The sequence below is a fragment of the Mytilus galloprovincialis genome, chromosome 7 (genome assembly GCF_965363235.1).
Source record: "Mytilus galloprovincialis chromosome 7, xbMytGall1.hap1.1, whole genome shotgun sequence".
Taxonomy (NCBI): Eukaryota; Metazoa; Mollusca; class Bivalvia; order Mytilida; family Mytilidae; genus Mytilus; species Mytilus galloprovincialis.
In genome coordinates, this window is record NC_134844.1 from 16,194,110 (window position 1) to 16,217,511 (window position 23,402).

The 23,402-nt window shown below is 34.1% G+C and overlaps 1 protein-coding gene and 1 long non-coding RNA gene across 8 annotated transcripts in view; one reads left to right on the top strand and one right to left on the bottom strand.

Annotated features, from left to right (window-relative positions):
* Nucleotides 1-269, top strand: part of LOC143082414 (harmonin-like) — a 43,039-nt gene extending 42,770 nt beyond the window's left edge. For all 7 annotated transcript variants that reach the window (XM_076258065.1, XM_076258064.1, XM_076258066.1 and 4 more), the window contains one exon: nucleotides 68-269. In XM_076258065.1, the coding sequence (XP_076114180.1) occupies nucleotides 68-108 (41 nt within the window). In that variant the 3' untranslated portion in view covers nucleotides 109-269. The remainder of the gene's footprint in view (nucleotides 1-67) is intronic.
* Nucleotides 270-19,352: 19,083 nt separating this feature from the next.
* On the bottom strand, nucleotides 19,353-23,393 carry LOC143084415 (uncharacterized). Its single transcript, XR_012981063.1, has 3 exons — nucleotides 23,017-23,393; nucleotides 21,714-22,034; nucleotides 19,353-19,392 (listed from the first exon to the last, which is right to left on the bottom strand). It is a non-coding gene; the product is annotated as an uncharacterized LOC143084415 (long non-coding RNA).
* Between the last annotated feature and the right edge of the window lie 9 nt (nucleotides 23,394-23,402).

Below are 23,402 nucleotides of genomic sequence, written 5' to 3' on the forward strand. Positions count from 1 at the left end.
AAGCTATGTTTGGACATTATTGAGATAAACACTAGTTGTTTACAATTAATTGATTTCTATATTTCAGCACTTACTTTTAACAAAGTAGATGATTTAGGAGGAAACTAGCCAGTTTATTTTGTGATAACTTATTCGAAACCATAAACAGATCTGTCAGACTTGTTGTTGATAGGGAAAATAACTAGTGTAATTGAATGTAACAATGAGAATATATGTATGTGCCATTTAGTTACAATATTTTTTTTATAAAAATAAAACATATTCAAGAATACTGGATTCATTATTACATGTTCAACAAGGTTGCACATGCATACATTTCTTGCCTGATTACTTATTATCAATGAATAGTGTAAATAAGGTCAGGATCAATTGAATCCTGCTAAACAGACGACATGAACACCATACAATTATACTATACATCAAGTATAGTTGACTTATGCTTACAGTATCTGAGAAACAAACATAACCATGAAAAATATTGACCAGTGAACCATTTACCTGAGTTCAAGGCCAGATAAACCGTGCTTAACAGACACTTAAACTTAACAATCATTCCATACAGTAAAATAGAATAGTTGCCCTATTGCTTACAGTATAAGAAAAATAGATACAACCATAAAAAGAACTTTACATTGTTACATGAACCGTGAAAATTAGGTGAAGGAAAGATGAATCTTGTCGGACAGGCATGAACACCTTACAATCTTTCCCTTCACCATATATAGTGGTCCAAGTGCATATATTATCTGATTTATAGGACAAAATCGCACACAAAATAACAGTAAATGATAAAAATTATTCCATGGTCAGATGAAATATGCTAGTAGGGCATGAACGCTTTACAATCATACCCTTATTCTAATTTCGGAAATATTAGCTTCTTAAACATAATTAATGTATTCGCAGCTGAATAGTAATCCAAATGTACTGTCAATGGATTCTGCGGCTTGTCATTGGCGAGACAAAAAATATGATAAGTTAATGAAAGATATATATGTTGTCATGTTGTATATATTCTCCCTTTATTAAATTCTAAGTATGTTATGTATGTATTTTGCAATGATCTGGATGATATTATATAGAAATAAAAAAGATGTGGTATGAGTGCCATTGAGACGCTCTCCATTTATGTCACAATTTGTAAAAGTAAACCATTATATGTCAAAGTATGGACTTGGTTCACACCGAACAGCAGGCTATAAAGAGTCCCAAAAATGACTAATGTAAACCATTCAAATAGGAAAATGATAGTCTAAACCATAAAAAAAAACGAGAAACACTTATGAACCACATCAGCAAACGACAACCACTGAACATCTGGTTTATGACTTAGTACTGGTGCAAACAAATTGGTGGGTTTGAACGTTGTAATAGGCCCAAATCTTCACCCAACCTGAAACAACAATGTAACATCACAACATAGAAATACACACTGTGAAATATCATTTGAAATTGCTTTACTCAAACAAAAACACGTGAACATACACCGAACGTAAACATTTTACGCGTCTGGCATAATAAATTATATGCCTGGTACCTTTTATAACTATAATTCATGACACAACGTTAATACAAAATCCGTTGAAGAAAAAAAGAGGGTTGAATGTAAAACAATACCAGAGGGACAACTATAAACTTGAACAAAATACCGCAAAACAAAAAATGTACACAGGTATATAAACAAACATTAAATTGAATATTTTAACGACCTTGATTGGCTATCCAGCCCTTGCACGGTCGGTAAAAATAGGCATAATTGTGGAGAACGGAAATTTATATTATAAAATAAGTAATATTGTTGTTTAAAGTACGAGAACAGAAGTATGTATAACTTTACGCATGTTCACACTCTCCAAAAATGAAAGGTCTTTGTTTTCTGCTTTTAAACCAGTTTTCTGTTGAGCTATGATAGTTTTTGCCACCGTTTTGCAACTGTGCTACAGTGGGCTGTCAAATATCTAAAAGTTTTAGATTTCGAATCTCCAGAGACAATTTTATATCAAATTTAATATGATTGGTTCTTAAAGTGTCTAAACATTATGATTGGTCCCTTCAGAGTCTTAGATAATTATATATAGTTGTTTGAAAATTTTGTTTCAATCCTTTAACAAACATGTCCTCAATTGCTTTAGCAGAACATTAGGACAAAATGGAATTACTTGTCTCATATCTTTTTTAAAAAAAAATATATGGAGAAACACAGGATATCCGACAGAAGTAAAGATGCGTAGACAGTCATTATCCTTGCATAGGTGGTACATACATTGTCCTGTAAGCAATGGTAAGGACAAAATTTTATCAATCTTAGTATTTTTGTTTTATCTTATTTGTTTGTTTTATTATAAGATAAAGACGCTAACACAAAAGATCAGATGTATAAGATTCACACAAGATTCACACAAGATTCACAATATGACAAACCTTTCATAAACCCTGCATAGCAGTTATTGCCATATTGACATGACAATGTTTTACTGTTTCATAAATTGTCATTACAAACAGTAAAAATAATCTACATTTCATAAAGTTTTTTTTTCTGTCAGATTTCGGCAATACATAATATTCCATCACTCAAGCTCGTGGACAAAATATTTGAATGTCCACAACCTACCACAAACGCCGAAGAGATGATAGAAATAAAAAGGCTTCTTCAACAAAAGTCAAACCTTGATGAGCAATAAGAAGAACATTTTGTTAAAGCATGTAGTACAGCCGTTTCCAAAAGTCACGACTATAAGAGGAGTATTATATCCACATTGCATATCAATATTTGTTTAGACGAGCGTTTAGCTTTTTATTATCTCCCAGAATTTATGAGTAAAACGATTTTAGACTTTTTTAGTAATTATGCCTTTTCATATTTAATCGTCATATCATGGCCATATATGATGAATGATCCCGAGAAAAAAAGAAACGTTTTGGATAAAAAGTGCAATGCATAAAGTTATGCAAATGCCTGTGTCAAGTCAGGAATATGATAGTTGTTATCCATTCGTTAGATGTGTGTGAGCTTTTGATATTGACATTTAATAAGGGACTTTCTTTTTTGAATTTTCCTCAGAGTTGAGTATTTCTATGAGTTTTCTTTAGGCTTTACTAAAGAATAAAAAATGAATACTTTATTCTGCAAAATAAAAACAAATGTATATACATTTAAGGGTCAATTTTGGTCATAAACCGTGTGTTTTCATTATCAACTGAAAGTGATACATTTATCATTTTTCAACTATTAACAATACTTTAAAAGTCAAATTTCAGCATTGAGAAAACGTAAACTAACACATCATATGTTGGTTTCAGTACTGGCGTTCATTTCATTGGTCTGTCCTATTATCAATATTCGTTCACCATTATTTAGTTGATTAAGAGTAACCTCCATAAATTGATCACTGTAAGCTCTCTGAAAAAAGTATTTAGATAAAAAATATTTATATATTACATTTAATAATATTTATTAAAAAGGCATGTAGTGTTTGCTTGTTTAGATCTTTCAACAATCGAATAATATATATAAGTTTCCAGATATTGCTTTCCAATTAAACTGACTTTGTTGGATCAGTTGTATAGAAATAAATCACTGAACTCCATATTTGGGTAAAATACGTTTCTCTTAAAATTAAATGACAGGAATTCATCAATTCTACGTTTTGAAATGTATATGATGCAGACTTGGGGTCAATTACATTGGAATGTAATTAATTAAATTACACATTACATTGCAAAAATGGTCAATTACACTAATTACACATTACACAGTTTTTGAAATGTAATTAATTAAATTACAATTACTTTACTAAAGTAATTAATTAAATTACACACTACATTTCATCATGATATTTTTATGCCCCACCTACGATAGTAGAGGGGCATTATGTTTTCTGGTCTGTGTCTCCGTTCGTTCGTCCGTCCGTCTGTGCGTCCGTTCGCTTCAGGTTAAAGTTTTTGGTCAAGGTAGTTTTTGAAGAAGTTGAAGTTCAATCAACTTGAAACTTAGTACACATGTTCCCCATGATATGATCTTTCTAATTTTAATGCCAAATTATAGTTTTGACCCCAATTTCATGGTCCACTGAACATAGAAAATAATAGTGCGAAATTCAGGTTAATGTTTTTGGTCAAGGAAGTTTTTGATGAAGTTAAAGTTCCATCAACTTGAAACTTAGTACATATGTTCCCTATGATATGATCTTTCTAATTATAATTCCAAATTATAATTTTGACCCCAATTTCACGGTCTACTGATCATAGAGAAAATGATAGTGCGAGTGGGGCATCCGTGTACTATGGACACATTCATGTTTAACAATATTTTACATGTATATATAATGCATGTCTTAAATATTCATGTAAGCATAGTTTAAGTGTTGCATTTGATAATCATTTAATATAGTTATTATAATGTTTTGTCAATTAGTCTGAATCTTCTGGTCTGCAAATGTAAATAGTCTTTCGACAGGAGCGAATGTTGTGCAAGATATTGCTTGATCAGGACATGAAAGTTTTCTGATTAGAAGATCATTATATTGATAGGAATGGGAATTTGTTCCTATTAACTTGTCAATACATCAAGGGGTATTTTGACATCTCAGAAATGGAATTATTTGAATTAAGCAAAATATGAATAAAGAAATTATCAATGAATTTAAAATATTTTTTTATTTTACTTTAAAAATATTAAAAAGTGTGCTTGTCACAATATTGAAAATAATTTTTAGTACAAACAATGTATATAATGTCTAAATATTACCAATATTTTGCTAATTAGATAACATATCTGTAATAGTGGCATTGCCCCTGGACATTTTAATCTGATTAATTGCTGTTTGTTTTTACAGCTGTTAATCTTTATTTCTATAATCCTTTTGTGTATACTAATTTGACAAAATGATTGTATGCAGTGATTTTAAATTCTAAATGAACTGTCTCAAAAAGATGTTTTACAGTGACACATTTCATTGTTTTTGTTTAACAAGGTGTTTCTTAAAAACTGAACAACCCTTATATATGATTATCACATTTTTTAAATTATAAGACTATTAAAAAAATCAGTAGGTCAAATAAATGATATAAAAACTTGAGATAAATTACAGACTTCATATATTAAAAAAGCATCGATATTAATATTTGAAAAATATATATAATTTTACAATTTATATAATTAAACACAAATCCATAACTGTAACACCATAAAAGTACATGTAATTGAAATGTTATTCAAAAGTAATTGAGCATTACATGCTTTTTTAAATGTAATTAATTAAATCACCATTACATGTAATTACAAAAATGCTCAATTACACATTACATTCAATTACATGAAAAAATGTAATGCATTACAATTAATTACCATTACATTTGTAATTACCCCATCCCTGATATGATGATTATTCTTGAAATTCATGCTTTGTTTGGATTTAGTCCGGCGGCTTTATACAAGCATATTTCAAACTAATTCTGCACATCCTGCTACAAGCATGAAACTTGGCATAGACCTTCCGCAACTATTACTCTTTTAATTCAGATAAGGAGGCATTTGAAAAAATGTCTCACTTCCGGTAAAATCCAAAATGGCGGACATCGTACCAGCCCTATATCGAAGGCTAGTATGTGAAAAGGTGCTATTATCATGCTACTAATATAATATTTAGTACCAACCTTTGTTGTAAACTACTGTTGGATATATAATATAGATAAGATGTTTTCAAAAACCCTACTTCCGGTGAAATCCAACATGGTGGATATAGTACCAAAATAAGCTTATTTTTAGGGAGGGTTTTTGAAATGGGTTTTAATGTATTGCTACTATCATTACATTGGGCAGGAACCTTTCTTTTGTGCTTCTATTGGATACAAGGTATAAGACAGCTCTTTAAAAACCTTACTTCCAGTAATATCCAGAATGGCGGACATAGGCATATAAATTTTCTATTTCAATATTCAACTTTTTTCAAAATGTAAAGAAAATGTTTTTGTTGTTGTGTTTTTTTTGCTTGTCATTAAACTATTGGGTTTTAGTTTTCCTCAATATCTGTATATGTATGCATACGTTGTCGATACCAATTCTGGCTTTAATATAACGGTTTGAGAGAGGGCCGCCGATTTATTGACGAAGCGTTAGAGCGGATTTGACGTTCTCTACGCTTGATGCACACACTACAGTGTCGTCTAGCTGATTCGACGCGATCACTGTCTTTACAAAGAATGAGTTTGAGTATTGTGGTGTTTTGCTGAGTTGAATGTCAAAACACTTAGAGTGATTCTTTACTTGCTTTTCCACAATATTTGTTGCGTGGTATTCTTCGAACTTCTTGGCAGTTATGTTTCTCATAGGACGTCCTTTTTTGAGAAATTCGTCTGCTTCAATAGCGGGAATCAGCCCCTAAACCACTTTGTACATAAATATCAAATTCTAGCTTGTTCGTCTTGCAATTGTCTGGAGGTTTGGTAGTTCCAGTTGGACAAGCATATTGGAGACACAACCGTCCTCTCTTGACTTGTAATCTATGGTGATAAATCTTGCCGCTTGCCGTTGTTTCCTTTCTAGCTAATTTATGTTTGTTACCGTGTAGGGGTCCCATACTATGGATCCATATTCCATCGTTGATCAATGAGCGAGATGTAAGCTGGTTTTTTTTTTGCAATCTTGTAGGCAGTATTTCAAGTTTCTTCTTTGAAAGCCTAGTTTTGAATTTGCTTTCTTTTCCACTCTAATATGTGGGTGGTCCATTTGAGGTCTTCCAAAATTTGTAGGCCTAGGTACGGGTTATATTTGACTTGTTGTAGTATGTGTCCATTTAAACTGTAGATTTTATGGCTTTTGTTTCTGATGCTTATTAGGATGTAGCATTTTTTTGTCATTGACCCGCATTCCCCAGTACATCCACAATGTACAAGCTTCTGACAAAATGATGAGGCCTTAGAAAGAGTTGTTTAAAAGTTATCCTCTTTGTACCTTCGCCATCCATTAGAGCCTGATCTGGGTAGCATACGAGGCAATTCCCAGCTCGTCCCCCTAAACACCTACCTTAGTATATTTCACGTTTTACATGCTGGAAAAAAACTAGATCAAGTTGAAAGAATACCCTCAATAGTCTTCCCTTTTGCGTAAATATTTATTTTCTTGATTCGCTAACCATGTTAACCCCATCTGATAAGTTTGTGTGATCTTGCAGTTAAACGTCGGTTATTTAGGCTGATTAATCATCATTCTTTATGTAAACATCACATCTTCAAATTCCATCAATGTCTAGTACGCAGTCTTTTTTCCTTTTCAAGCAATCAGAGAACCATATCACAACTGGCAAAGACATGGATCACAATAAGTATGTGTAATCACTCATTGCAAGGTGCTTTTGAAAGGTCATTTATATATATTTATCCAAAGCTTTTTGCCCTCCCAAACACAATCCATAGTTCGTCTACCACTGTCAAGGAGTAGCGAAACAGTAACGACTATTCGAATCATTACTCGTTTTAGTTCGTGTTTCATTGCATCAGACACATGTACCATGATTCTATTGTAAGCCCCTTAATGTGAACATGGTGATAAACTTGAAATACATAAGATAGAATATCATGAACATTTGTTATAAGAAGCAAGAGCTACATTTAGGGGAAAAGGGAATACACAGACGAATCCAGAGTCAAAACAAGATTACGACAATAAGAAAGAACGTTTAAGTTTTCATTCGCAACAGCTTGCTCAATAGATTTTGAGAAAAGGATAGTTGTATCAACAATTGCTCATGATGTTCTGTGTTATCCACCACATGATGATGTTACAAGCTTAGCATCATGTTCACGTGAAGAGGCTGACAATTGAATCAAGATGCATGTGTCTGATGCAGTGAAACACAGACTTAACTGAGTTATGACTCGAACAATCGACACTGATGTTGCTGTCATTGCTGTTTCGCGTTTCAAGGACATAGGGGCAAAAAAACTTTGGCTTGCATTTGTAAGTGGGAAAAGCTTCAGATATATATCTATCCATGGCCTTCCAAATACACTAGGCATTGAGAGATTACACGTTTGCTGGAAAAGGAACTGCGTTGGTGACATGGATGGTGTTTAAAGATGTGACTCTATTATTTAGAATGATGATTGATCAGCCAACATCACCAGATATGGATTTGACAATGTCATTGATAGAACGATACGTGGTTTTGTTGTAAGCTCGAACAAACTTATCAGGTGGGATTAACAAAGCAAGAAAAAATGTGTTTTTGGAAGAGGAAATACTTATTGAGGCTATTTCCACGACTCGGTCTAAGCTTTTTCAGCAAGTAAAACGTGCAATATACCACGGCGGGTACGAATGAGTAACAAGCTTGGTATTGGTTCCTATGCTAACTAGTCCATCGCTTATGAATGGCGAAGGGAAAAATATGATTCATGGGAACCCTTTTGGACAACTCTTTGTGAGGCCTCTTCATCTTACCAGGAGCTTGTACATCATAGATGTCAGAAACAATACCACGATCTTTGTAAATTTGGAAAACAAGCTTTCCATTTTGAATAAACATGTATTTACGGCCATACATAAGTCATTCTGAAGATGTTTAAGAACTTTAGTCATTATATTTTGTTTTAATCAATCTATCAAAAACTCTCCATCGAAGATATGGATTGAGGACTCTTTGTAATTTACGCTATATTTGTTTTTTACCGGAAGTGTTAATTTTGTATTTAAACATATATAGCTGAATAGAATTAGTGGTTTTGAGGATGACGTAAAGCCAAAAGTTTAATGACCAGCTAAAAAAACCATTTTATTTACATTTTGAAAAATGATTAAAAAAAAAAGTTAAAATGAAAAATTATCAATATTTCTATGTCCGACATATTGGATATCACCGGAAGTAAGGGTCCATGAGAAGCACCAAAGAAAGGTTCCTGCACAATAAAATGATTGTAGCAATACTTTAAAACACATTTTAATTACCCTCCCTAAAAATAAGCCTATTCTAGTACTATATCCGCCATGTTGGATTTTACCGGAAGTAGGGTTTTTGAAGGCATCTTATCTATATCGTATATCCAAAAGTAGTACAAAACAAAGGTTTGTACCAACTAGTATGATAGTAGCATGTTAATAACACCTTTTCACATACTAGCCTTCGATATAGGGCTTATTTAAGTATGATGTCCGCCATTTTGGATTTTACTGGAAGTGAGACATTTTTTTCAAATGCCTCCTTATCTGGAATGAAAGAGAAATAGTTGAAGGAGGTCTCTGCCAAATTTCATGCTTGTAGCAGGATGTGCACAATTTTTCACAAAGCCGCCGTACTAATTGGATTGTTGCAGGATATATATATCTTTTTTACTGCTGCAACGAAATCATCGTTTTACTGAATTCGTCGCAATGAAAAATACACTACATGGTTCTAGAGGAAAATACATTTTATTTTATTCATTTAATGTTTCAATATGCCGAAGTTGCAAGAAAAATTTTACAAAAATTTGTTGAATATACCATTCCTGAGCATAGTCAAACGGTTGATTTTTTGGTGTTTGAAAACAGAGATGACACATATTTTGTGAACATTGCTAGTTGATAATAATTCTTTAACAAAGAGTAGATAAATGTATTAAAACATTGTTAAAACCGACATCAAAGAAAAAAACTTTAATTAAAGAGATATGTTTCTTACACTCAAGTATGGTGTTTCAAGTCTCAATTTTGATTTTAATTTTTACATTTTATTTCTTTTTGAAAGATAAAACGGATTTTTTTTTTTTTAGGAAAAAGAGAATTTAAAATATTCATGGACATGCAAAAATTAAGAAATAAAGTTACTTTTAGGTGGATGTGCATCGCAGTGAAATTTCATGAAATGCTAATCTTTTGAATCACTTGAAAAATTATTTTAATCAGCATACCCTTGGTTTCTTAGCTGCATGTTTCTTAGCTGCTTGTTTCTTAGTTGCTTTTTTCTCTGTGCTTTTGTGACAAGATGGCTTCCGAATCGTTGGCTTTGAACAGGTATCAACTACAAAGAGTTTTACAAAATATTTACCAAGTTGTAGTTGATGATTTCGAAAGTATTGGTATTGTTTGAAATGACATTAGATGCTTGAATTGCAAATATATCATTATATTGATTTTTATGTTGTTTCTCGGAATCACCACAACTGCCATAGTAAGTAGAGTCATATTCATGGAATATAGAATGCTGCTTCCAGATCATGAGCATTCTCTTTCATTTGTATTACACACAAGTAACACTTATTCGGGCGGATTTTACTAAAGACTGTGTCAGTCGTTTTATTTTCATTTATTAAGTTGCGTTATATATATATATATATATATATATATATATTTTAGTCTAGAGAGATATTAACTTAAGTGTGGCAAATATAAAGTACTGCTTGAAACACTTTTGGTATCTTTGTATGAAAAACTTTATAGTTTACCTGTTTTTAAAAATGTAGATCGTAGTGCCGACATTGCAAACAATACCACTATGATCGTGCCACATGCCAAGATATACCATTGAAGAGACTTGGTTATTTCGGCCACTGAAATATATTTTTATCAGAGAATTAAAATTTTCAAATTTCTTATGTAAATGAATCAATCAACGCCAATCTCTTCATATGATTTGTTTTAAAAAAATCTTAAACTGCTACATGTACCACTATTCATCAAGACATCACTACAAGAACTTCCTCCGTCCATTAAAAAACATCAGTTTCATCCATTTTGGTACCATAAACCTTGAAGCAATGAGCAAGCTGATATGATACAGAGATCAAAAACAAAATATAATCCTGATTGATGAACACAACTTAACACTAACACAAATGAATGAGTGCACATATATAGTATCATTTGGTCTGTTCAAATGCTGTGGAGTGTCAACCCTCGACTATCATGCGCCTAGAAGCCAGGCATTTGTTGCTGTCATGATTAAGTGCATGTTTTCACCCACAATATAAACCAACGTATCAGTGTAAAACGATGTATATCACTCTGATTCAAACAAAAAATTCTCTGAAACTGATATTATCAAGATGCTTGATTTCTTGATTGACAACATATTTGTTACGTTCGGAGGACGTGTTTTTCAACAGACTGTCGGCATTCCAATGGGAACAAACTGTGCCCCTCTACTCGCCGACTTGTTTCTTTATTATTATGAGGCTGACTTTATGCAGGAACTTCTTAGGAAGAAAGACAAGAAGTTAGCAATATCCTTTAACTCTACTTTCCGCTATATAGATGATGTTCTTTCACTAAACAATTCAAAATTTGGTGACTACGTGGAACGCATCTATCCAATCGAACTAGAGATAAAGGATACTACAGATACAATTAAGTCGGCTTCATATCTTGACTTACATCTAGAAATTGACAATGAGGGTCGGTTGAAAACAAAACTTTACGACAAAAGAGATGATTTCAGCTTTCCAATTGTGAACTTTCCATTTCTAAGTAGCAACATTCCAGCAGCACCTGCATACGGGGTATATATCTCCCAATTGATACGATATTCCCGTGCTTGCATTTCCTATCATGATTTTCTTGATAGAGGTTTGCTGCTCACAAGGAAGCTATTAAACCAAGAGTTCCAAATAGTGAAGTTGAAATCATCCCTTCGTAAATTTTACGGACGCCATCACGAGTTGGTTGACCGTTATGGAATAACCGTTTCACAAATGATATCGGATATGTTCCTTACGTCGTAACTACAATCCACTTCCCTTTCATGAATATGACCTACCGAATTAGACTATTTACCGGATTTGTAATCACATAAGCAACACGACGGGTGCCACATGTGGAGCAGGATCTGCTTACCCTTCCGGAGCACCTGAGATCACCCCTAGTTTTTGGTGGGGTTCGTGTTGTTTATTCTTTAGTTTTCTATGTTGTGTCGTGTGTACTATTGTTTTTCTGTTTGTCTTTTTCATTTTTAGCCATGGAGTTGTCAGTTTGTTTTAGATTTATGAGTTTGACTGTCCCTTTGGTATCTTTCGTCCCTCTTTTATTACCACTGGGTCGATGTCTCTGCTGGTGGACATTTTGTAGCAAAACTACATTGCATGAACTTACGAAGATCAAACAGGAAACTGGCTCGGACGTCGCCCAGTATAAAAAGGTCCGAAACAGACGTGACCATGGACACGGTGTCGTCTGATACGGCAGGTGTCCCCTCATCACCAGACATGACAAATATCTCAAACACGACTCATTCAGATCATCGTCCTAGTGACAATAACAATATTACACATATACAGCCATGTTCAGTTCTCCTTAAAGACGTTTTGGTGTTTGATGACACAGTACAACACTGTCGCATTTCAAAATGTGAGACCAAAGGCTGCAAAACTTGTGCTATTTTAATTACAGATGCTGAATTCACTAGCAATTTGACCAAGAAGTCATATTTTACCAGAAGTTACGATGATCTGAATTGTAAATCGATAAATGTCGTCTACGGATTAGAGTGCAACCTTTGCGGATTGGTTTACGTCGGTGAAACGAAAGGAAGGCTTAACAAACGTATGTGCGGTCATAGATCAGACATTAACCTTAATGCTAACGACATTCTATACCAGCATTTCAATCAGCCCGATCATTCCATCGTTTCTATGACAGTTCGCATTATCGAAAAGATATACCATAGCTCTAACAATCCTAATCTTTCAACGACTCTCCGTAGACAAAAAGAAGACTACTGGATTAGACAATTGGGAACTGCAACACCTTATGGCTGCAATGACAAAATTGATGGTATAGGTATTCTATCTAGTCCTTCGTGTAACTCGGTGAATGTGATGAATATTTTCAACTCGACTCCTCGACGTAGACGCAGTCATGGTCATCGTCATTATACATCACCTTCTCTGCATGATGTCTCTATTAATGACTTGCTGCCATTCATACAAAAGCCGTTAGGTATTCATCACATTCGCACGAAACTTTATTCATTACCCCTTTCAAAACTTCATTCTCTGTTCAATTTATGTTTGGAATCCACTGTTACAAACCCTCATTCAAACCAATACAAACTTGAAGCTATAATTTCGGATATTGCAAGTCACAGACTTTTCAAGCCAGTTTGCATTGGAAAAGATGAAAAAGAGAAAAGATTTTTTCTTAATCTTTCCTTTGCCAACAAAGGTCTCGATGGCGTCAACCTAGGCAATATCCTTCATCATAAATTAGTACAATCGAAAATACCTCCTTATTTCAAAGACCAGTCTGTACCAATAATTTCTTATACCTATACCAAACCTATTGCAACTAAAATTTTCAATTACAAACGCGTTTTGCAGGATCTCGATATTGACGACTTCAAGTCTAAACCTCCTGATTGCACTTGTGCTAGTTCCAAATTCACATATAATCCTGCTGGCCACGTTATTACCGGTGACCTTAACATTGTTAATAACACTTCTCTACGAAATGTGTTATCGAAAGGTCCCAAATATCGTGAGCCTAAATCCATCAATTGGAAATACAACTTTAAAATTTTGATGGATTCAGTCGAGGATTATGCCAGGCAATGGGCTAAGCGCGAGAAGGAAGACGTAGACACTCTTTCCGAATGGATTAAGGCAGTGAGGTCGTTGATACAAATCAGAATTAAGAAACTGAATGGGTCCATCAATGCCCATGCTACGTCAATCTTTAAAGACCCAAATGTTGCAAAACACCTATCCGACCTCCATGACAAATATGTTGTTGTCCCCGCAGATAAAGCCCCAAATAACATCGTTTTTGTGTGTAAAAGTCACTACATCAACTGCTTGATAAACGAATTAGGTATTGACAATTCACTTGGAAACTCAACATATACCCTCACGACACTTACCAAAGAGGAAATCCTGGATAATCATAGGTCTGTTCTATGTTCCTTTGGAATTTCAACCAAAGATGAAGAACTGGATCTTCCATCACTGTATTGGATACCTAAACTACATAAGTGTCCTTACAAACAACGGTATATTGCTGGGTCTTCCAAGTGCTCCACGAAACCTCTTTCTAAATTATTAACATCTATTTTATCAGCAATCAAAGACGGGCTTCAAAGTTATTGTGAAACTGCCTATTCTAGAGGTGGCGTGAATCAGATGTGGATACTTAAAAATTCAAAAGATCTTTTAGAGTACATACAATCTAACTCTCTTTCATCTTGTAACAGTATTAAAACATTTGACTTTTCTACTCTGTACACAAGTATTCCACATTCCAAACTAAAAGACAAATTGAAAGAGTTGGTATTACTTTGCTTCATAAAAAAGAATGGCCAACGTAGATACAAGTATCTTGTCTTAGGGAGGGATAAATCCTACTTTGTAAAGAATCACTCTGATTCAAACAAAAAATTCTCTGAAACTGATATTATCAAGATGCTTGATTTCTTGATTGACAACATATTTGTTACGTTCGGAGGACGTGTTTTTCAACAGACTGTCGGCATTCCAATGGGAACAAACTGTGCCCCTCTACTCGCCGACTTGTTTCTTTATTATTATGAGGCTGACTTCATGCAGGAACTTCTTAGGAAGAAAGACAAGAAGTTAGCAATATCCTTTAACTCTACTTTCCGCTATATAGATGATGTTCTTTCACTAAACAATTCAAAATTTGGTGACTACGTGGAACGCATCTATCCAATCGAACTAGAGATAAAGGATACTACAGATACAATTAAGTCGGCTTCATATCTTGACTTACATCTAGAAATTGACAATGAGGGTCGGTTGAAAACAAAACTTTACGACAAAAGAGATGATTTCAGCTTTCCAATTGTGAACTTTCCATTTCTAAGTAGCAACATTCCAGCAGCACCTGCATACGGGGTATATATCTCCCAATTGATACGATATTCCCGTGCTTGCATTTCCTATCATGATTTTCTTGATAGAGGTTTGCTGCTCACAAGGAAGCTATTAAACCAAGAGTTCCAAATAGTGAAGTTGAAATCATCCCTTCGTAAATTTTACGGACGCCATCACGAGTTGGTTGACCGTTATGGAATAACCGTTTCACAAATGATATCGGATATGTTCCTTACGTCGTAACTACAATCCACTTCCCTTTCATGAATATGACCTACCGAATTAGACTATTTACCGGATTTGTAATCACATAAGCAACACGACGGGTGCCACATGTGGAGCAGGATCTGCTTACCCTTCAGGAGCACCTGAGATCACCCCTAGTTTTTGGTGGGGTTCGTGTTGTTTATTCTTTAGTTTTCTATGTTGTGTCGTGTGTACTATTGTTTTTCTGTTTGTCTTTTTCATTTTTAGCCATGGAGTTGTCAGTTTGTTTTAGATTTATGAGTTTGACTGTCCCTTTGGTATCTTTCGTCCCTCTTTTATTACCACTGGGTCGATGTCTCTGCTGGTGGACATTTTGTAGCAAAACTACATTGCATGAACTTACGAAGATCAAACAGGAAACTGGCTCGGACGTCGCCCAGTATAAAAAGGTCCGAAACAGACGTGACCATGGACACGGTGTCGTCTGATACGGCAGGTGTCCCCTCATCACCAGACATGACAAATATCTCAAACACGACTCATTCAGATCATCGTCCTAGTGACAATAACAATATTACACATATACAGCCATGTTCAGTTCTCCTTAAAGACGTTTTGGTGTTTGATGACACAGTACAACACTGTCGCATTTCAAAATGTGAGACCAAAGGCTGCAAAACTTGTGCTATTTTAATTACAGATGCTGAATTCACTAGCAATTTGACCAAGAAGTCATATTTTACCAGAAGTTACGATGATCTGAATTGTAAATCGATAAATGTCGTCTACGGATTAGAGTGCAACCTTTGCGGATTGGTTTACGTCGGTGAAACGAAAGGAAGGCTTAACAAACGTATGTGCGGTCATAGATCAGACATTAACCTTAATGCTAACGACATTCTATACCAGCATTTCAATCAGCCCGATCATTCCATCGTTTCTATGACAGTTCGCATTATCGAAAAGATATACCATAGCTCTAACAATCCTAATCTTTCAACGACTCTCCGTAGACAAAAAGAAGACTACTGGATTAGACAATTGGGAACTGCAACACCTTATGGCTGCAATGACAAAATTGATGGTATAGGTATTCTATCTAGTCCTTCGTGTAACTCGGTGAATGTGATGAATATTTTCAACTCGACTCCTCGACGTAGACGCAGTCATGGTCATCGTCATTATACATCACCTTCTCTGCATGATGTCTCTATTAATGACTTGCTGCCATTCATACAAAAGCCGTTAGGTATTCATCACATTCGCACGAAACTTTATTCATTACCCCTTTCAAAACTTCATTCTCTGTTCAATTTATGTTTGGAATCCACTGTTACAAACCCTCATTCAAACCAATACAAACTTGAAGCTATAATTTCGGATATTGCAAGTCACAGACTTTTCAAGCCAGTTTGCATTGGAAAAGATGAAAAAGAGAAAAGATTTTTTCTTAATCTTTCCTTTGCCAACAAAGGTCTCGATGGCGTCAACCTAGGCAATATCCTTCATCATAAATTAGTACAATCGAAAATACCTCCTTATTTCAAAGACCAGTCTGTACCAATAATTTCTTATACCTATACCAAACCTATTGCAACTAAAATTTTCAATTACAAACGCGTTTTGCAGGATCTCGATATTGACGACTTCAAGTCTAAACCTCCTGATTGCACTTGTGCTAGTTCCAAATTCACATATAATCCTGCTGGCCACGTTATTACCGGTGACCTTAACATTGTTAATAACACTTCTCTACGAAATGTGTTATCGAAAGGTCCCAAATATCGTGAGCCTAAATCCATCAATTGGAAATACAACTTTAAAATTTTGATGGATTCAGTCGAGGATTATGCCAGGCAATGGGCTAAGCGCGAGAAGGAAGACGTAGACACTCTTTCCGAATGGATTAAGGCAGTGAGGTCGTTGATACAAATCAGAATTAAGAAACTGAATGGGTCCATCAATGCCCATGCTACGTCAATCTTTAAAGACCCAAATGTTGCAAAACACCTATCCGACCTCCATGACAAATATGTTGTTGTCCCCGCAGATAAAGCCCCAAATAACATCGTTTTTGTGTGTAAAAGTCACTACATCAACTGCTTGATAAACGAATTAGGTATTGACAATTCACTTGGAAACTCAACATATACCCTCACGACACTTACCAAAGAGGAAATCCTGGATAATCATAGGTCTGTTCTATGTTCCTTTGGAATTTCAACCAAAGATGAAGAACTGGATCTTCCATCACTGTATTGGATACCTAAACTACATAAGTGTCCTTACAAACAACGGTATATTGCTGGGTCTTCCAAGTGCTCCACGAAACCTCTTTCTAAATTATTAACATCTATTTTATCAGCAATCAAAGACGGGCTTCAAAGTTATTGTGAAACTGCCTATTCTAGAGGTGGCGTGAATCAGATGTGGATACTTAAAAATTCAAAAGATCTTTTAGAGTACATACAATCTAACTCTCTTTCATCTTGTAACAGTATTAAAACATTTGACTTTTCTACTCTGTACACAAGTATTCCACATTCCAAACTAAAAGACAAATTGAAAGAGTTGGTATTACTTTGCTTCATAAAAAAGAATGGCCAACGTAGATACAAGTATCTTGTCTTAGGGAGGGATAAATCCTACTTTGTAAAGAATCACTCTGATTCAAACAAAAAATTCTCTGAAACTGATATTATCAAGATGCTTGATTTCTTGATTGACAACATATTTGTTACGTTCGGAGGACGTGTTTTTCAACAGACTGTCGGCATTCCAATGGGAACAAACTGTGCCCCTCTACTCGCCGACTTGTTTCTTTATTATTATGAGGCTGACTTCATGCAGGAACTTCTTAGGAAGAAAGACAAGAAGTTAGCAATATCCTTTAACTCTACTTTCCGCTATATAGATGATGTTCTTTCACTAAACAATTCAAAATTTGGTGACTACGTGGAACGCATCTATCCAATCGAACTAGAGATAAAGGATACTACAGATACAATTAAGTCGGCTTCATATCTTGACTTACATCTAGAAATTGACAATGAGGGTCGGTTGAAAACAAAACTTTACGACAAAAGAGATGATTTCAGCTTTCCAATTGTGAACTTTCCATTTCTAAGTAGCAACATTCCAGCAGCACCTGCATACGGGGTATATATCTCCCAATTGATACGATATTCCCGTGCTTGCATTTCCTATCATGATTTTCTTGATAGAGGTTTGCTGCTCACAAGGAAGCTATTAAACCAAGAGTTCCAAATAGTGAAGTTGAAATCATCCCTTCGTAAATTTTACGGACGCCATCACGAGTTGGTTGACCGTTATGGAATAACCGTTTCACAAATGATATCGGATATGTTCCTTACGTCGTAACTACAATCCACTTCCCTTTCATGAATATGACCTACCGAATTAGACTATTTACCGGATTTGTAATCACATAAGCAACACGACGGGTGCCACATGTGGAGCAGGATCTGCTTACCCTTCCGGAGCACCTGAGATCACCCCTAGTTTTTGGTGGGGTTCGTGTTGTTTATTCTTTAGTTTTCTATGTTGTGTCGTGTGTACTATTGTTTTTCTGTTTGTCTTTTTCATTTTTAGCCATGGAGTTGTCAGTTTGTTTTAGATTTATGAGTTTGACTGTCCCTTTGGTATCTTTCGTCCCTCTTGTATGGGAAGAGAAATCTGATTACTTTTCGGAGCTCATGAGATCACACTGGGATATTGTTGGGTTCGTGTTGCTAATTTTTAAGATTTTTATGTTGTGCTATGTGTTTTTTTTTTTTCTGTTTAAGACATGATATTGTCAATTTGTTTTCGAATTTTCGTGAGCGCATGTCTCTTCTGTAAATTCTGTGTCTTTCTTCTCTCTTTCGTTAAAATTGCAATTAGGGTAATAAGATATATATTTTTTAAAATTTCCATGTAATATTTGGACTTATGGTGATTCAAGTAGTGGAATGGCCGTTTCTTTTCGAAGGGTATTACCAACTTAGTGATATGCACTTTTGAGTTATCATAAATTTTATTTATTGATATGGTTGCATGCTGTAATTTAAATGATCACACACTTATGAAGTATTTAAAATACCAAGGTGTTTTTTTTTTTATTCTTTGGCATGGATTGTAATATCTATATTTGAAACAACTATTCGGATAATTAGGTTTCAAAGCTTTTCAACTTTTTATTGGATTAACTATTTCAACTGTTTTGATTCAAGTGCCATGTACAAGTTTATTGAGATGAAACGCATACCAAATTATATGACTAGTATCCTTTTCGTTTACAAATTTTGCAGCAAATATAGAAAGTAATTGAAATATGATTTGCAAACTTACGTGTCTTGTTCCCTATCACAACCTTCTTAGTGTAATTTCCTGCAAATATCAAAATATCAAATATACCAACTTTATCATGTTTATAATATAACAAAATATTATGTTAGGAGAGTACCGATTTATAGACACTTCGATCATTTGAACTTTAATTGATATGTGCCTTATTTGCAGTCATGCATACCACATCTCCTTATTTTAATGTTACGCAATCTTTAGTTTTCTATATTGAGTTTACGTACTTTTCTTTTTAAGCCATTGCGTAGTTAGTTTATTTTCAACTTGAGTTTGAATCTCCCTTATATAAATGATTTGATTTGACCAGCTATCTCATGATTTATTGTTAATTTCTAATACTAGCAATTTGATTCTTGTTTATCCGTAACAGATATATAAGTTTTACTTTTGTCATAAGGTACAGTTTTTAAAAACCATTGTCTAAAAAAGATGATTGAAAATATCTGAAGAAAAATCAAAACGTCAAAATGGCAATATAACAACGACGAAAAACGAACAAAAGACTACAAAACTCGAAACATAAAACTTAAAAGGAAGCTACTTATATTCCCTGAGGGTATCGCCAGTCTAATAGTCTGCACTTATGTGTTGTCTTGAAATATAATTGATAATGTCATAATTGTAAATTAACTGTTAACAAACATTTTTTTTTTAAATACTATGGGTTTTCTTCCACAGGAATAAATAACCTCAGCTATATTGACAAAACATTTAGGAATTTGTGATCTTCAATGCTCTTTATCTTCGTACTCTATTTGGCATTTGTAACTCTTTTTTTCTTTCATTCGGGCGTCACAAATGAGTCTTTTGTAGACAAAACGCTTCTGGCGCAAAAACCAAATTTCAATCCTGGTATCTGTGATAAGTTTAATTATTGACCTTACCAAAACCACGGAAATATCAGATTTACACCTTGTACGTACATGGCACTCCTTATATTGCTCAAGGACAAAGTCAGTGTAAAGTAGCATTTATTACAACCTTAACTAATTAACCAGAATAGTTTTGAAAACAATTGAAATAGTTTTGTCAACATTCCATACTGTTATTGAGTTTTTTTTGTGCGAACACCACACTATGATATACATACGAATATTCGACAACGATAGTTGGTCTCTGCTGGAGTTTTTTTTATCATTTCCAATCATACCACACGTGCTCATGTATCTTTCCTCTTTACTGAGAAAACGTCAATATTATTTTTCGAATCGTTTCCGGGCTACTCCTGTAAGTCATGTCGAGTTGAACCGAACATTTAATTCAACGCGTAACGTTTGGATGAAAAATAAAATTATTTTGGAGAACATGATTTATTATTTTTTGACAATTTATGATTTGAACATTGGTCAACCACTGTCACCTTAATTTCAACTTGATTTCAGCAACTTCGAGTACTCTTAAGATCGCCATGGAGTGTATTGTTTTTCTACTTCTATGTTTAACACTACAAGACTACCGTCATAAGGTTGACTATCCTGTCACTGTTTTGTATGGGCTTGCATACTTAACAAGAAAAAAACAAACCAAAAACAGATGTTTTCTATATTTTAGCTGTCTGAGTGATGCATATTGATCTAGTAAGTCATTCACAACTGATTTTATAATGTATTCTTATGTTGTATAGCTACATCATTGTCCAAGCTTAGTTATAGGGAAGGCTTAGCGATCACAAACATCCCGAATCCCGCCACATGTTTTATCTTACTTTCCTTAGTCATGCTCCGCAATTCAGTTGTATATTTTTTCGTATGTTGTTTGATGATCAGCCTTTTTTCAGCCTTTTGTAGATTACTATACGGTATGGTTTGGTTCATACGTCATTTTAGAATCATACCACATCTCATAATTTTGTATAAACTAATACGTGTAGGAGAACATAATGTTCGTACATCTATACGAAAATATGAAATGCACCTTATATTAGTAAACATTTGCATAAATATGTTCAGTCTTGGGTTAGTGTTTTCAATGATTGTTTCAAAACTCGGATACCAATAGGTTTTTCATGATTATCTTAAGGGATCTTTTAATTTGTTGTTCCCAATAGTTTACTGAGAAATTTATAAATGGACTTTTCGGAGTGATCTTTACACGTTAACATTGACAGCTACACTCCAAAACGGGGCACGTGTTAGAATCTTTTACTTATTTATATCAGTGTATACTATTGAATTGATTAATATTCATTAACAATTATTTTTTATCAATACAAATTGAAAACGGACATGTTAGAACTGAGTGCAAATAATATCTTAATTCAATATACAGAATTTTACAATGATTTTTGAAACTACTGTGCTACCTCAAATAGTGACTACATACTAAAAGAAGACCGCGTTGATTACCTTGAGATACTAACTGCACAGTACAGTTACATGACCCAAACTCATTAGTAATATTGACTGTATAATTCCCAACGTCTTCTTTGCTGAATTCTGTAATGTTGATTATTATTTCATACCCACTGACCTTTACAGTGACGTTGTATACGTCCAATGAAATATTTTTTATGTTAACAATTTCGTCTCCCAATTTTAATTGACTGTCATTTTCACTAAAAAATAGAGCTGAATATGCTGGCTTGCTGTAAAACTGCATAGTAATTACGATGTCGTCTCCGAGAATGGCAAGTTGGTTCCTTGTATCCTGAACGCAAAATGGTCGATCTGAAACAAAAATCAATAAAGTATCTTTTTTTAAATACCTTAATGGAGTTATTTCCTTTCAGAACGATAGGTCAAGTTTTCAAAAATCTATACCAATTTAGACCAAACTAACGGACAAGGTTCGAAAATGTGTAGTGGTACATTGACACAATTGTTTAGAGTAACACTTTTCCCAATTCCATAGACAATAAAGGTTAAAAGGAAGTAATTAAAAAATGGCTGGCGCCACTTTGATTTTACACCCAAGATAAAATGTAGAAGTAATTTTATTTTCTGCTGCCCTTGTAATTAGAAATGAAAATTGAATTACTGAACAATTACTGTTGGTCATTGGCGAGAAATTTAGAGAAAACTCTGTGATAAGCAAGATTTTCTGTGCCAAAAATAAGCAAAGGGTGTTCTTCATTCATACTATTTCGGATTCGGGGACCATTTCCATGTAATACCATAAAAACGTCCATCAAAACAGCTACTGCACCATATATGTTTTGCATTTTTATTTACAAAAATGTGTTATTTATTCAGAATTTGACATTTTTATCAACGCATTTTGTGATAGTGAAAACGTAGGACCTGACTACATTGTAGCCTAAGTAAATACTTACTTCATTTTAACATAAGAGACACACAGTGAAAACTACAATTAAAATTCAGTGTTGAAAAGGACATTTACTATACTATTGTTGTAAATGTTGTTCACGAGTTGGTATACAGAAACAACATTGTAATAGGAGAATAAAAACCTATCTTACTAGATAGAGAAAAAAAAAGATAAACAACAGCATACTTAAAGGCAGTAAAAACATCAATGTTTCACCTAGAAATAATATTTAATTAATATGCAAAAACTTCCCGTTAAGTAGATATTTTTTATAAAAGTTTTCTGTGGCGAAATCAATTTCACAATAAGTGTAAATTGAGTTTAAAGGTAATATTTATTTTCTGATGTTTCGCTCCAGTTTCATTAGACATGAAAAAATACCTTGTATATTATCTATCTTGAAAGATGCAGTTTTATTAACCGTCTGATTCCTACCATAGAGGTACACTTGAGCAATACACATGTACTTCCCTTCTTTTTCATATTTTAATATTCCATTTGTATTAAGGTCCAGGCCTGACATCGAGTGATTGTGTTTACGCATAGTCTCTTCTGTATTTCGTTCTGACGTCCCTGAATAATTTTTCTGGACACTTTCAATAAACCGTACGTGTTCATCATATAAGGTTCGCTGTTCCCATATGAATTTGATAGACCGTATATTTTGTCCTTGCAGTACACAACAAACGTCTCCGTTCGGTTTCTTTATGAAGGATTGTGTGATATCTACAATGTACAAATTATATGTTCGTGCTTATAAAAAAAAC